Source organism: Anser cygnoides, chromosome 1, assembly GCF_040182565.1.
Source record: "Anser cygnoides isolate HZ-2024a breed goose chromosome 1, Taihu_goose_T2T_genome, whole genome shotgun sequence".
NCBI classification, from domain to species: Eukaryota; Metazoa; Chordata; class Aves; order Anseriformes; family Anatidae; genus Anser; species Anser cygnoides.
Genome location: NC_089873.1, coordinates 186,009,697 through 186,023,798, shown reverse-complemented (window position 1 = coordinate 186,023,798; position 14,102 = coordinate 186,009,697). Strand labels below are relative to the sequence as shown.

At 38.8% G+C, this 14,102-nt stretch overlaps 1 protein-coding gene across 7 annotated transcripts in view; it reads right to left on the bottom strand.

Annotated features, from left to right (window-relative positions):
- TRPC4 (transient receptor potential cation channel subfamily C member 4) overlaps positions 1–14,102 on the bottom strand; it is a 167,981-nt gene that overhangs the window by 23,272 nt on the left and 130,607 nt on the right. For all 7 annotated transcript variants that reach the window (XM_048051366.2, XM_048051371.2, XM_048051369.2 and 4 more), the window contains one exon: positions 4,861–5,000. In XM_048051366.2, the coding sequence (XP_047907323.1) occupies positions 4,861–5,000 (140 nt within the window). The remainder of the gene's footprint in view (positions 1–4,860; positions 5,001–14,102) is intronic.

Below are 14,102 nucleotides of genomic sequence, written 5' to 3'. Positions count from 1 at the left end.
AATTCTCTGCAGTTATTGTTTTGTTATTCTGTGACCCTGATGAATTTCTGACTCCACTTCAAATGCAAACACAATCTGTTGATAGGTTATAAAGCCAGCCATTTTTAAAAGCATGATTGAACAATGACTATCATAGGCTTATAAGTTGAAAGAAATGCATGCGGCATGTCAATAGAAAATTAGGACCAGAAAACAATTTGAGCAGCATATAAACTATAGAACATCAAAGCAAGTGTATGAAGAGTGTGTGATATCACTCAAAGAATATACGGTAACAATTTTTGGTCATTATTCAGAGGAATTCAAATGAAAATCTAATGTCTGAACTATTTGTCAGAAGAATGCTGGGTTTCTTTAGGACTAAAGTCATAAGCTGTAGATTTCATGAAATCACCAAGAGAGATCAAATAGAAAAGTAGATGATCAGGCCACCCCAGTGTTGAATATGCTCCTGGGCCTTGGTCAAATATGACACCCTTGTGTACTGGGTTTAAATGGCAAAGTTTTGGTAGCGGGGGGCTGCAGGGGTGGCCTCTGTGAGAAAAATTCAGAAGCTGCCCCATGTCAGATCAGAACCAGCTCCCACCAGCTCCAAAGAGACCCGCTGCTGGCCAGAGCCGAGTCAATAAGCGATGTCATTTGACATCGCCGCGTCTGTAAGAACAGATTTAAGAAACAGAAAAGAAAACACTATGCAACACCAGCTGGGAGAGTGAGGAGTGAGAACCAGCCCTGCAGCCCCCAAGGTCAGTGCAGCAGGAGGGCAGGAGGTGCTCCAGGCAGGCAGCAGCAGTTCCCCTGCGGCCCGTGGAGAGGCCCCTGGTGGAGCAGGCTGTCCCCCTGCAGCCCACGGGTCCCACACGGAGCAGATCTCCACGCTGCAGCCCGTGGAGGAGCCCCCGGTGGAGCAGGTGGATGTGGCCTGGAGGAGGCTGCGGCCCATGGAGAGCCCCCGCAGGAGCAGGCCCCGGGCCAGAGCTGCAGCCCGTGGAGAGGAGCCCACGCAGGAGCAGGGGGTCTGGGGGGAGCTGCCGCCCGTGGGGGACCCGTGCTGGAGCAGTTTGCTCCTGGGGGATGGATGGACCCCGTGGTACGGAGCCGTGTGGGAGCAGTTCTGGAAGAGCTGCTGCCTGTGGGCAGCCCACGCCGGATCAGTTCGGGAAGGACGGCATCCCGTGGGAGGGACCCCACGTGGAGCAGGGGCAGAGAGTGACCGTGAAAGGGTGGCGGAGACGAAGCATCAGGGACTGACCGCAGACCCCATTCCCTGTTCCCCTGTGCTGCCTGGGGGGAGGAGGTAGAAGAGGGTGGATGGGGGAAGGTGTTTTTAGTTTGTTCTCTTCATTTCTCACTGTTATAGCTTGCTAGTAATAGGCAATAAATTTTATTAATCTCCCTATACTGATTCTGTTTTGCCTGTGACAATAATTGTTGAGTGATCTCCCTGTCCTTACCTCAACCCTTGAGCCCTTTTTGTTATATTTTCTCCCCCTTTTCCTCTGAGGACGGGGAGTGAGAGAATGGTTGTGGTAGAGCTCAGCTGCCCAGCTGAGTGAAACCACCACACCTTGACTCTATTAGCAAAAAGAAAGTTTAAATAACTTTAACCACTGGAGAAAAAACAGCAAGAACAACAACAACAACAAACAAACAAAAAATCACCATCAACTGCCCCCCCCCCCAAAAAAAAAAAAAAAACCAAACACAAAGGAAAGTGTTTTGTATGAAAAAACACAAAGGAAAGGACATTGAGTCCTTTCCCCAAAGGCCATATATGCATGTGAACTCTTGCCATTTAAAATATGTGCCTCAATCTTTACATTCATTTTGCTGCGTTTCAGAGTAGGGAAGTTGGAATTAAAAGTAAGAGGAGTCAGGAAGTGGGGAGGGGGCTAGCAAAGATCTTTAAAATATTAATTACACTCTGGAATAGAGTCAATAATTTTTCTTGGGGGTTAATATTCATTTAGATGAACATTTGGTCTGTGAAACCAGTGAAACATCAATCAAAACCATTTTACAATGCAAAGGGAGAAGAAAAACTGTCACCTTCTGCAGAACTTGTGGCAGTAGAGAAATATCATCTTATTTGCTACTAAGCAGGATGGATCTGACATGGTGATCATTAAGATAATAAATATAGAGACAAATAATTTATTTTCAGTTACTTTTCAGAGTTTTTGCCTTGAATAGGAACATGTTTTCCTACTAGATTTTCATGTCAGTGGCTGAGACTCACATAATCAATAATATGAATTTGCATGCTGTCTCTAGTACAGCTGGAAAAAAGCACTGTGTCCAATGCTCAAGCCCAGTAAATATTTAAGATAGAACAAGCGGTGTCTGCACATGACTTAGCATTGCACCTCATTTGACCTATCAGTACAAAATAAATCATCTTCCAAAAACATAAAAGCATCCATTTTTCTTAGAGCTCAACAGCTTCTGTTTATATTTATAACCCTTGATCAAAACAGATGTGTTGCTTAAAATCCATCATCTTGTACTCATATAAAACATGTGACAGTGCACTATTTATAATCACATGCTATTTATCAAGGAGAGAGCATTTTCAGTGGGTATACTGGATAATTTATAATCTCTCACACTGATAAACAATCAGAGGCAAAAAGCATAGCCCTTTGAAAATTATGAAATATAGTCATTTTATTTGAATACTGACAGTGAAGCAGATAACTTTGAGTTGTCTTAGCAGTTCCCTCATCCTGATATTACACTGTTTGGTATGTTTTACAATATCCCATCAGCTGCTGTTAATAATAACCATCTTCTTATCTAGTGTGTCAGTCAGAGAATGGGCCACAAATAGTAAGTTTTTCTCCGGGAACATCTATCACAAAGGAGATATGAGGGTGTTCTCATTCTTTTATTCAAATATTTTAGTTAAAAATGGTTTCTTAGGTGGCTTGATCTGCTACAGTGATTCACAGAAAGGTAAAATACATCTAAAAACTTGCTTATAGATTTGATTAAAAAATACAGAAAAGCTGTCTTTTTGAAAAACCTGTGTTCCAAGGTTTAGGAAATGAAAGTAAAAGTTTTGTATCAAAATGTACTGGTTACCTTCAAAACTCCAGCTCAGAGCTGGATAACTCTGCTGTAGCTATTTGAAGCATGGCTGGGGCAGTAAGTTACTTCTGTATTACTCTGCTCATTGTTTGCACACTGTGTTTCAATTGTCTACCAAAACTGAGGCTCTTTTAAAGAAGAACAGAAAAAGTATTTGGGTGCAACATTGCACATGCAGTAAAAAAATATTAGCTGCAGAGCCAAAAATAGTGCTTTATGAACCGTGTTGATTATGATTGACATGCAAGCACTGATTTGGAGAGTAATGGATGCACCTTAACACAGATACTGTCACCTTGGAATCTGATTGCCATAAGACGAAACTGTCTGGGAGATGAAAGGATTATAATGTCTTGTAATTAATATCATTCTAAAATGAATAATTGGCCATCTCCAGTGCTTTGGAAACATGCATTTTCAATGAATTGCTTGCTTTGTTACCTGGGAAAGTGAAATGACTATTTATTTTCCAGTCACTTTATGATGAGGCATCCTTGTGTGTAAAAAGGTATTTCATCAGCTTTATATTACAGCTCTCCCCACATCTTTGAGCCTCTTGCTTTTTTAGGCAACAGTTCCAAATATCTTTTAATGAGAAGATTTCCAAGTGTTTGCAATCAGAAACATTCTGTGACAGGGGGAGGCTGTTGTGTCAATTGATCAAGTCTTTGGTCATCCCTGCCCCTGATCAGCTGATGTGGACCCCTGTGGATGGTCATCAAGTTATATAAATTAGAGGTTCCAATATCACTCTCTGCTTATGGCAGGGCTGCAATGGGAACAGCAGCAGTTGGGGGGATAGGGAGCTGTAACCAACTACTTGATAGCTTTTTCCTCTTCTCTTTCCAGCAAAAAAAATGAAAAAAAAAACAAAACTTGGCAGAGGAGAGACACTCCTTTCACACATATGGGGTAGCTGGTGTCAGGAAACCTGAAACATCTGAAATGCATTGCTGCAAGAGTGACCAGTAAAAAAGGCTTTGTTATCTTGGGTATGACAAGAAATCTGAGACAGATACTAAGAAATGCTTTCAGGAGTGGTTTCCTTGCATTTTGTGATGTAAATATTTATTTTTTACAAGGATTTTATGGTATATTATAAATTCACATTGAATATACAGAAAATGCAGCATGTTCCATGGTTTTGCAAAGAAGGGCTAGTTTGCTGGAAGATATTTCAAACATTGGTAATAAAAAGCCTCTGAAACAGGTGAGAAAGTGAACATATCCAACCTCATATCCAACCAATCCCATTCAGTTTTACTTTTTAATCAAGTTGCACTTACCATGAATTTTCAAAACAAAATTAAAATCTTGCTCTTTAGCTGCTTCCCCTCCTCCTCTAATTTTGAATAAATATTTTTCATGCAGTCTTGCCCTGAAGTTTGGCATAGTGGGTAACATTTTCTTAGGGGCGGTAATTTCCTACTGGAAAATAGGCAAAGACTAACACAAAACAACATTGTGCAAGCACTGTAAGTATTAGGAATGATTTGCCTTTTCCAAGATTATCATAGCATGACTATTCAGGACAAAAAAGAGAGATTGTCTGGTCCAAATAAGGAAAAAAAAATAATAATTTTTAATCTTTTGTTTGCTCTTATTCTGGCCTAGCTTCTTGTCATAGTTGCAGAAGATTCAGTGAGCAAATCTAACATCTCTTACATTGTTAGACCTGAGACTCATCAAATACAAAAGGAAGTCTGAACAGGCCCAATCTCAGTTAACTTAAATATCTTGCTGAAATTAAAAAAATAAAATAAAAATTACCTTTGAAAATGCAACAATTTTCAAAGAGATTGTTGCTAAGTACAAGGAGTTCATTACAAAATCCATGAGGTTCCACCAATCGTGAATGTAGTCCTGCAGTCCGCCATCCCACATCTGTTTAATTTCACCCCAGATAAAGCCTGTAAACAGAACATAATTCATTAAGCGTGAATACTAAATAAAAAAAAAAAGTCTGTGAGTATCCTAGACACTTATCTCACATTGGATTTAGTTTCCTTACAATAATTACAAAAGAAAAGTGGATGAGTGCTCTAAATTACATATCTAGTCACGTGAAATTTTATCTTTCAATTAATGTTTCAGGAATTGTCAGACAAACAAAACATCACCTGCTTGTACAAGGACAATTTCTTTGGTTTTCTTAAATCTCCTTCTTCCTTATAACCTAATAAGTATAAAAAGGGTCTCCAAACCAATGATCATTGCCAACTTTATCCTCAGTATCTGCTGCAATGTAACTCTAACTGTAAACTGTATGACTGCAGGAACCAAGCCAGCTCATTATTTTGTTTCAATTGGAACAAACACGGTAAGTGAGAGGATTTCATTATTGCTGTCAATGCTGAACTAAAGTCTGCCCTTCCCATAAGAACAGCATCTTCAGTGGAATATTTTTTGTTGATTCTTTCCTTTGGGACTGGAAGGAATAGAAGTTGTTTTCAGGTGTGCAAAGTATACATTACTCTGGACACAATGTGATAAAGAAATATTCAATCCCAGTGGGACATTTTGCGAGTTGTCTGACATAACCTCAATTTAACAGCTCCAGAGACAACTATATGGAGACTTTAGTACTGTAAACATTAAAACAAAATGTCTGAAAAGGATACTCCACATTATTTTATAATACAGAATGATAAAATATATAAAAAACAATGGAATCTTTATATGCATACTTTGTATTATTATCTACAAAGCTTTTTGGTTACCAGTCTCGGTAGAGCTTCTACATGTTCCATAGTAAATTCTTTGCTGAAAGGATTTTCATACTTGAGTGCTCATTAAAGGGACAACATTTACAGCAAAGAGGACAATCTAAAACATATGGATGTTGAGATACAGTTAATTCATCATGGCTTTCCTCCAGCTGCTTATCATAAGTTCCTTTAAAAAGTGTTGAACAGATTTCATACATGGATTTTCAGAGTCCTGCATCACTGTAGTCAGGGCTAAATTTACCTTGAAACTCAACATTTTGTTTCAGTGGTCTTCTAGTTGACTACAAGAGCGAAGAGAGTCAGAGGAGTGGAGTAGGTGTGACAAGTACAATTTAATTCTGCAGTGTTTTGGCTGAAGTCATTCTGTCTCCTGATTGCTTTTGAAAGGAAAACTTCCTCACAACTTTGCTCCTTCTGATCTCAGCCACACATTCCTGTCTTGTTTCTGCATGCTATCATTAATCAGGAGCTTCAGGAGTACCTAAATTGTATAATAGATCCAGCAAATTTTATGTTCATAGAGCTCCTTTTCAGACACACCGCCATCACTATTTCACCTGTCTGCAGATCTGTAGGAACACGTTCTGAGAAAGGACCATAGTGGGAACATGTGGACAGGGACATGCCAATTTAATATCTACATCAGCCTAGACAGGCTGATTGCAACTCTACCTTAATTGATCAGAAAAAACTGATGCATAAAATATAACACTGATAAGAAGCTAACATTTATTTTCATGCTTCATCCAAGATGACGATTCGTAGTGAGAAAAGAGTTGAATATTATTACATGGCAGGTATCAGTATCCACTAACAGTGTCCATTGCTACTGTTAACTGCCCAAGCACCATCACAGGGCTACCAGGTGGGCTCCTAAATGCCTGCCACTTTCATCCTGGGCAAAGATTTAGCCATCTACCTTTCAAGGAGCTGCTCACTCCTGTCACACAATATGAACCAGAAGGTCTTGGCTCCCAATTTGCTCCACAATCCCCTCTAGCATTCAGCATGTAGTCCATGTACTTGCAAATATCCCTGCTCAGTCTTTTGCTATGTTTTATGCACAATATCTTGACCGTCATCATGTCATAAAAGCAGTGGTTTTGTGGGCTGCAATATATGCCTCACATTTCAGACTGCTCTGAATTGCTCCTGCTCAAACGGCAGAAGAGCATATAAAATTAACCATTGTGCCACAGGAGTCTGAGGTGGGGCTCAGAAGAGATCTGGAGCCAAAGGCTGTATAATACAGGTACAGTGCCTAAGCCTTAGTGTCAGAGAGCAGTTTCTTGTGCTTTTTTTATTAAGTGATCTTGACACTGGGATGACTCCTGTGGCTCAGAAAGCAGACAGTTGCATTGACAGAACATCCCCCTCCACCCTTCCCGCCCCCCCCCCCAAAAAAAAAAAAGCTTCACAGAAATTGATATGCACATTCATAAAACTAAATATACTCTTTTCTAATTCATCACAGTTAAGCATTCCCTTTAAAATATGTTTTAAAACCAGAGCAGGAATAGGTTGGGGTGATCAGTAAGATGAATGCTTAAAGGAAGCATTCCTCTACTTTGCTTTTGTGAGGCCCCACTTGGAGTACTGCATCCAGGTCCAGGGCCGCCAGCACAAGGATGTGATCTGTTAGAGCAAACCCAGAGGAGGGCCACAAAGATGATCAGAGGGGCACCTCTTCTACAAAGAAAGGTTGAGAGAGCTGAGGATGTTCAACCTGGAGAAGAGAAGGCTCTGAGGAGACCTCATTGTAGCCTTTCAGTACTTAAAAGGGGTTTATAAAAAGATGCACAGCAACTTCTTACATGATAGTGATAGATAGGACGTGGGGGGATGGTTTTAAAATAAAAGAAGGTGGATTTAGGTTAGATGTTAGAAAGAAATTCTTTACTATGAGGGTGATGAGGCACTGGAACAAAGAAGCTGAGGATGCCCCATCCCTGGAAGTAATCAAAGTCAGGTTGGATGGGACTTTGAGCAACCTGCTCTAGGGGAAGGTGTCCCTGCCCATGGCAGGGGGTGGTGGAACTAAGTGGTCTTTAAGGTCCCTTCCAACCCAAGCCATTCTGTGATTCTTTGATTCTGTGATTCTATGATTCTAAAGGCTGTAGATTCATTAAAGTCTTCTGCTGAGACATTCCATGAGTCATAATCATCCAAAAACATGAACTGTCACAAATGCAACAGGGCTGTTCTCTGTAAGACTGTTGCTCAGCATCACATACTCTGACAGCACAGACTGAAATATAGTGGAATTATGTACAGACTGAAAAAGAAATGCTGACTAATATTTCTGCATTTGATCTGTTTTGTAAGTGAAATTCAGACTCAGTCCAACAATTTCCTTGGCTCAGAAAATGAAATGTAATTGTAAATTTGACATTAGCAGAGAAATACTGAACAATTAAAGAATTCTAGTGAAATAGAGTACATTGCTATTATAAATTTTTGTCATTTAGAATGAGAAACACAACTAATCCAAACTACCAGTAATGTTGAAGTCCTTTGTCAGTTAAAAAGTTCGGAGTATAGTTTGACATTGTAATGTTGGTGATTCAAATTTTTTTCCTTGGTTCAAGACTACTTTTTTGTTTATCCTGATGCAGGACTTGTTCTTTTCAATCAAATGATTTTAGAAACTGGAAATCCTACATTATTTTTGGCTATGCAGGAGATATGATAGTTTACTCTTTCTTGCCAGCCAAAATCTAAGTGCAGTTTCCTCAAATAAATACAGTTACTGAGTTTTTGTGGGACCCAAGAGAACTTGAAGCTAGGATGACTCTATTTCTCCATTAAGTGTCTTCTCCATTAAGTGATAATTAAGTGATAAAATTTTTCTTTTCCATACAGCAGCTGACATAGAAAATTCAGTGGATAGATCATGGAGCATTGTGGTTGAGGATGAGTTTTTCTTACCTAGCTTTAATTTTCTACAGTACAGACAGATCCATCTGAAGTAGCCACCCTAGTTTCCCTTTAAAGTCAATGGAGAGAGAGAGTTGATTCTGGGGACTGGCTTAGACACAGACACTGCACTGCAGATGTCTACGTCTAGTCCGATGAATCCCAGACTCACAGACTACCCCTAATGCAAGAATTACTGAAAGGTATGATTAAGAGCACTTCAAAGATGCAGAATTTCATTTATTTTCATAATTTTTGAAAAATTTTACTGTTTTTGAGCAGTTTCCGTGTCTTGAAGCTCAGAGCCTGGGACATTCCAGCCTTGACTTCAGGGCCCATGATGCTATAATGGGATTTGGAGCCAGACAATTCTGTACCTCATTGTGGTAGTTTTCTGTTTTTAACACTGCTTTGGGTGTCAGCTGACTAGGTTTGAGATGGATATTCCAGGTAAATGGATTATAAATTTGTGACATACATGCTATCCATACATGTATAGTAGCATTTCTCAGACATGCCAGATACCTAATGCTCTCTTTGAAGAGAAATCTTGGAAAGTAGAAACTCCTAAGGTAGATTGTATAAGTCCACAACTCCACAGTAGTAACACCATGAAAGCCGAGTTCTGTCTTTGGAGGTACCAGGTCTCTACAGCTAGGTACCCTGAGGGGTGCTGAAGCAGTGAATGAGGGGAGAACTAGAATTTCTGTAGTCCTGTAAGTCCTCCCAGGTATGCCTGGGAAAGTGTACTCTGAAGTTCGATAGCCTTTCTGCAAAGCTGAAGACTTACTGAAGGTCTGATAAGCTTACGTGATGGAGCTATTCTAGGCAAGGAACCTCAGAGATTCCAAGCTGTGCAGTTTAGGATTAATTAGCAGTCACACATCCAGAGGTTTTGAAATCCTGTTGTAGATCATAAAAAGGAACTTTTTGCAAGAAAAGTAATCAGGGAGAAGTCATCAGTCAGCTCTTCTCTCCACAGTGTCTGACACATTTTTTTTTTTTTTACATTCATTGGGAGAATCAGTTAAAGATATAAATAAATACATAAATAGATGTGTTAAAAACAAAACAAAAACAAACAAAACAAAACAACAAAAAACATCCAGAGGTCAAAGCAGTATTATTTCTGTGACATTGTACACTTCCCTTTTCTACTTGGTGGACTTATGGGTAGCTGGACACAACCTGACATTATTATCAAATGAGTCTTTTGGACAATTCCAAAATATGCCCTGACATAATACAAGAGATGAAGACATGCAGAGACAAGACTGTCTGATGGGTACATTCTTACAGGTAGGAAAGAGATCTAGGGTCCAGGCATTGCCTAATAATGTATCAAAGCAGCAATGCTATCACATAGTGATAGAGCCACATGTGTGACAACAAAAAGGATATCTCATTAAAACAGAGGAGTGCACCCCCTCCTTGTACCCTGGTACAGGGGGAAGAGTGCTAAGAGGAACCAGCCAAATACAAGGGGTAGATGTACAAGTGAGCACTTTTAGACAGTTAGACTGGGAAAAAGTTCATTGCCCAAAGCTCCCTTTGTCTCTCTGGGAGGAAAGAATCATCTCCAAGGCAATGATCCTGTCATCTTCAGGTGGCTGAATCTTCCCATTGACTGAAAAAGTAGCTGTGGAGGATTAGCTTGAATTAAAACAGATGTCTAACTTCCAGGTGCTTGTATTTAGTTGAAATAATTCCACACAAATCAGATTTCACTGTGGTAGCTGGATAAACTTGGCTTTATCCTGATTGTCTCTTTGCTCCAATTCTCTTCTTCCAACCCTTTCTCTTCATGCCAGCTCTATTTCACACCTGTCTCTTACAGCCTCACCTGTCCATTCCCCATCATTCTGCTTTTATCATTTATTTCCACTTAAAAGGAAATTATCAATATTATTCAGCTATTCCACCTCATTAATCGATGATTTAAATCAAAATGTTGAAGGTGAGATTTTCAAGCATTTATTGACATTATTTATGAATTAAAAGCTAGAATAGTAAAAGAGAAATAGCAACATGGATATTTTGAAACAGGATGAAACGATAGAAATAAATGTGATTAAACATCCCGTAGTTTTAATGGAATTAAATAGACTTAAAGTCAAGGCAAGAGTCCCACAGACCACATGAGGCCCAGGAAATGCCAGACAGCATGGACAGATTTTGTAAAGCACTGTGAATTATTACACATGCAAGCTGATCAATTTGCAACCATTCGACTGAAGTCCAACTTGACTGATACATTCAGCTTGACTGTCAAAGAAAGCAATGAAAGTCAGTATTCTGAATTTTGTTTTTAAAAAGATTTGCGGATCCCTATCTAAGTTTGGCATTACCTTTCCTGCAAAAAGATTTGTTTTTCTTTTCTATTTTTGTTCCTTACCATTTAGTGATGGGAAGCAGGAGGCTCCTCAGGGTCAGTCTCTACATGCCAAGTTCAACAACAACCTTTCAGTATGTTTCTTGAAGAATATTTTCACTGGACTGTGAAATCACTTAACTGAAATACTCAACTTTGCTCTGCAATGCACTCAAGTTTTTCACAGGTACAAGAAATGAGACAAGTTGCTAATGATTTAAGCTCTGTGAACTGAGGGGAGGTCGTTCCAGGGAATTAAATGAGCATCAGTAAGGCTTGAAATCTCTCTTCTATTTTACATCTGGTCTGACATCTGATCTCTGTTGAAGAGGTATGAAGGTTGTGAGAAGAACTGCGAGACATTCTGTTGTAATTCATGGGTTCCCAATCTCTGGGACTTTTTTTTTTTTTTTTTTTTTTTTAGGTAAAATACAGCTATTCAAGGGAACATGCACAAAATTAAAATCAAGTTTTCAGCTTTCTCCTAGGAATCGGGAAATGGATGTTTGTGAGGGGAACAACTGTGCAGTGTCTGTCCTGTGTCAGGTCAGGCAAGAGGCTGGGAATGGCATAGCCAGAGGCATTGTTGTTCCAGGTCCATTCTCATGACAATGACACTTAAGTGATCTGAATCTGGGAATTATCTCATCACGCAACTCAACACTAAGAATACTTAATATCTAACCTCAGTTCACTCTCTGTCCCCGCTGTCGTGTTGTAAAATTCAGCTTAGTTCTTTCCCCCACGCGAACAGTGAAGATGAGTTTGATAATGTCTCGAGAGTATAGGGAGAATGTAAAGGAAAATACGAAGATTATGAAGCATTTGAGCTTTCTGGATGAAATATACTATATCAGAGCTGAAACTATTCAGTACTGATTTTAAATCAGCGGTACATTTACTTTCTTGTTCAAAGAAAAGTATAATTTCCAAGAAACACTGATCAGCTGCAAATGAAACTGGTCTAGGAACATTGTGAAGTATGTATGTATGTGTTTCACCCACTATGGAATGGCAAGTGCAAACAGTCTGGACAATCAGCATCAAAAAACCCCTCAAATATTTAAGGCTTAGTTTCACCAACTATCAGATTGTTCAGTTGCTTGAGTACTTATGCAGCAAGGTGTCCATATAACTGGGATAGCTGTTCCATTGACCCAATGTTTTAATTAACAAGAAGTCTGAATTTTGCAGTACTCATAAATGTTAAAAGAAAATATATGTAATTAGCAGTTACTTTTTTTTTTAAATCTTTTAAATTTCCTTTGCAAAATGTTGCAAAATGCAAATGAATTGTTATTCAATTTCATAGTGGAAGATTAAAGGAGATTTTAATTAGTATGTCTATCTTAACTTTATTGATCCTTTTCCTTGTTCTGTTTTTACGCCTTCATAAAACAGGGTTTTACAAGAAAAAAAATAAAAAAGAATAGAAAGAAAAAAAAATATTTAAGATCCTCTTCCTGTAGTGTACGTGAAAATAATTGTAAATCCTGGATTAACATTTCCTTTCCGTGTACCTATTTTTTCCATATCAGTGGACTGTATACAGTGACAATGTAGTTGTCATAATCTGGAGAAGCATGAAAGACACTGTATTTTTGGAATGGATCATGTGCTTAAACAGGAGTGTCTAGTGTTAGTTTAGATGCTCTATGCATATCCAAACTGGCCACCCCATGCATTGTCAAAACAAGGTACAGGTTTCCTGTAGGGTATTTATCATAGGTACAACCTCTCAGTAAGTATATCCAACTCTCAAAGACTTCAAAATTGGTAACAGTTTCATCTTTGTAGGCACCTGAGTTGCTTTCTTTATGTTTACTCTGATTTAATCTCCTAATTCATAATGACAAGACTTGCTAAATGCCTGAGTTTGGAGTAAGGGACTATGGACAGATAAATAAATGCGGAGGTACAGTGCAGAAATTCTGTACATTTCTGTTTGAACTCAGGTCTACAATACTGTTGTAGGTAGAAATTTACCTATCCAAAGTATTGGTCCATTCTCTCAGGTACTTTTGCACAGGGGTCTGTGAATCTCTTTAAAGAAAAAGTATATCCTCAATTACTGCTTGCACATCTCTATTAGGCTCTACAAGTTTACATGAGGAGTGGAGCATGCAAAATTTTACTCATTATCCTTTAATCTCCATGGTTTCATTGAAACTTTGTGGCAGGCATTTTCTGAAGTTGATTTAATATAGAAATTATTTTCTTACTTTCACAAAAAGTATTGTGGAAAGGGTAAAGAGCAAAGTTTATATATTACTTCCAAAGAAAGCATTAATTTATAAATATATATATATCCTAGAAGTAGGGTCATGCAGTCTAATACCCATTAAACTGTTGTATCTACAAACATCTATGTATTCTTTATTGCTCCCAGCATTAATTGCATTTTCTTGGTGTTGCTAGAATAATATAATGAAGATATTATGCAGTCAGTAGAAAAAAAAAAAAAAGTGTGTGCAAGTCTTAAATTCACAAAGGGATGCAAGACCTGGAGGAAGAATAAATGGATGTATAGCTTGTCTATAAAGCACAGAAAGTCTTTTGTAGTATGGCTCAGAATCTCTTGGAGCCCTGAACAGTGCAGCACAGCGTTAAACGTGCAGGTCTAGGTAAGGCCAGAAGTGGATATTCAGGGATATCTGAAACTGCTCATCTGCTTCTACACTATTAACAGGCATGTAAGGATTTGAAGTTCTCGATCATGAGGATCCAAACTTCATATCTGAGAACGAAATCCTATGAAAGGGTCTAGTCATTGAAATAGTTGGTGCTTCAATGCTTAAATTAAGTACACAGTACTGAATGTAGAATTCATCATGCAGGGCACCTAAATTCCCCATAAATTCCATTTTATGCTCATTTTGAGTTTCAAATGTTGAGCTGAGATCCACAGGTTATGTGGACAGTTATGACATACTGAAGGAGAGGAATAACAAGAAGTGGAAAGAGTAGTGAGTCTCAAACATTGTATCTCACCAGCA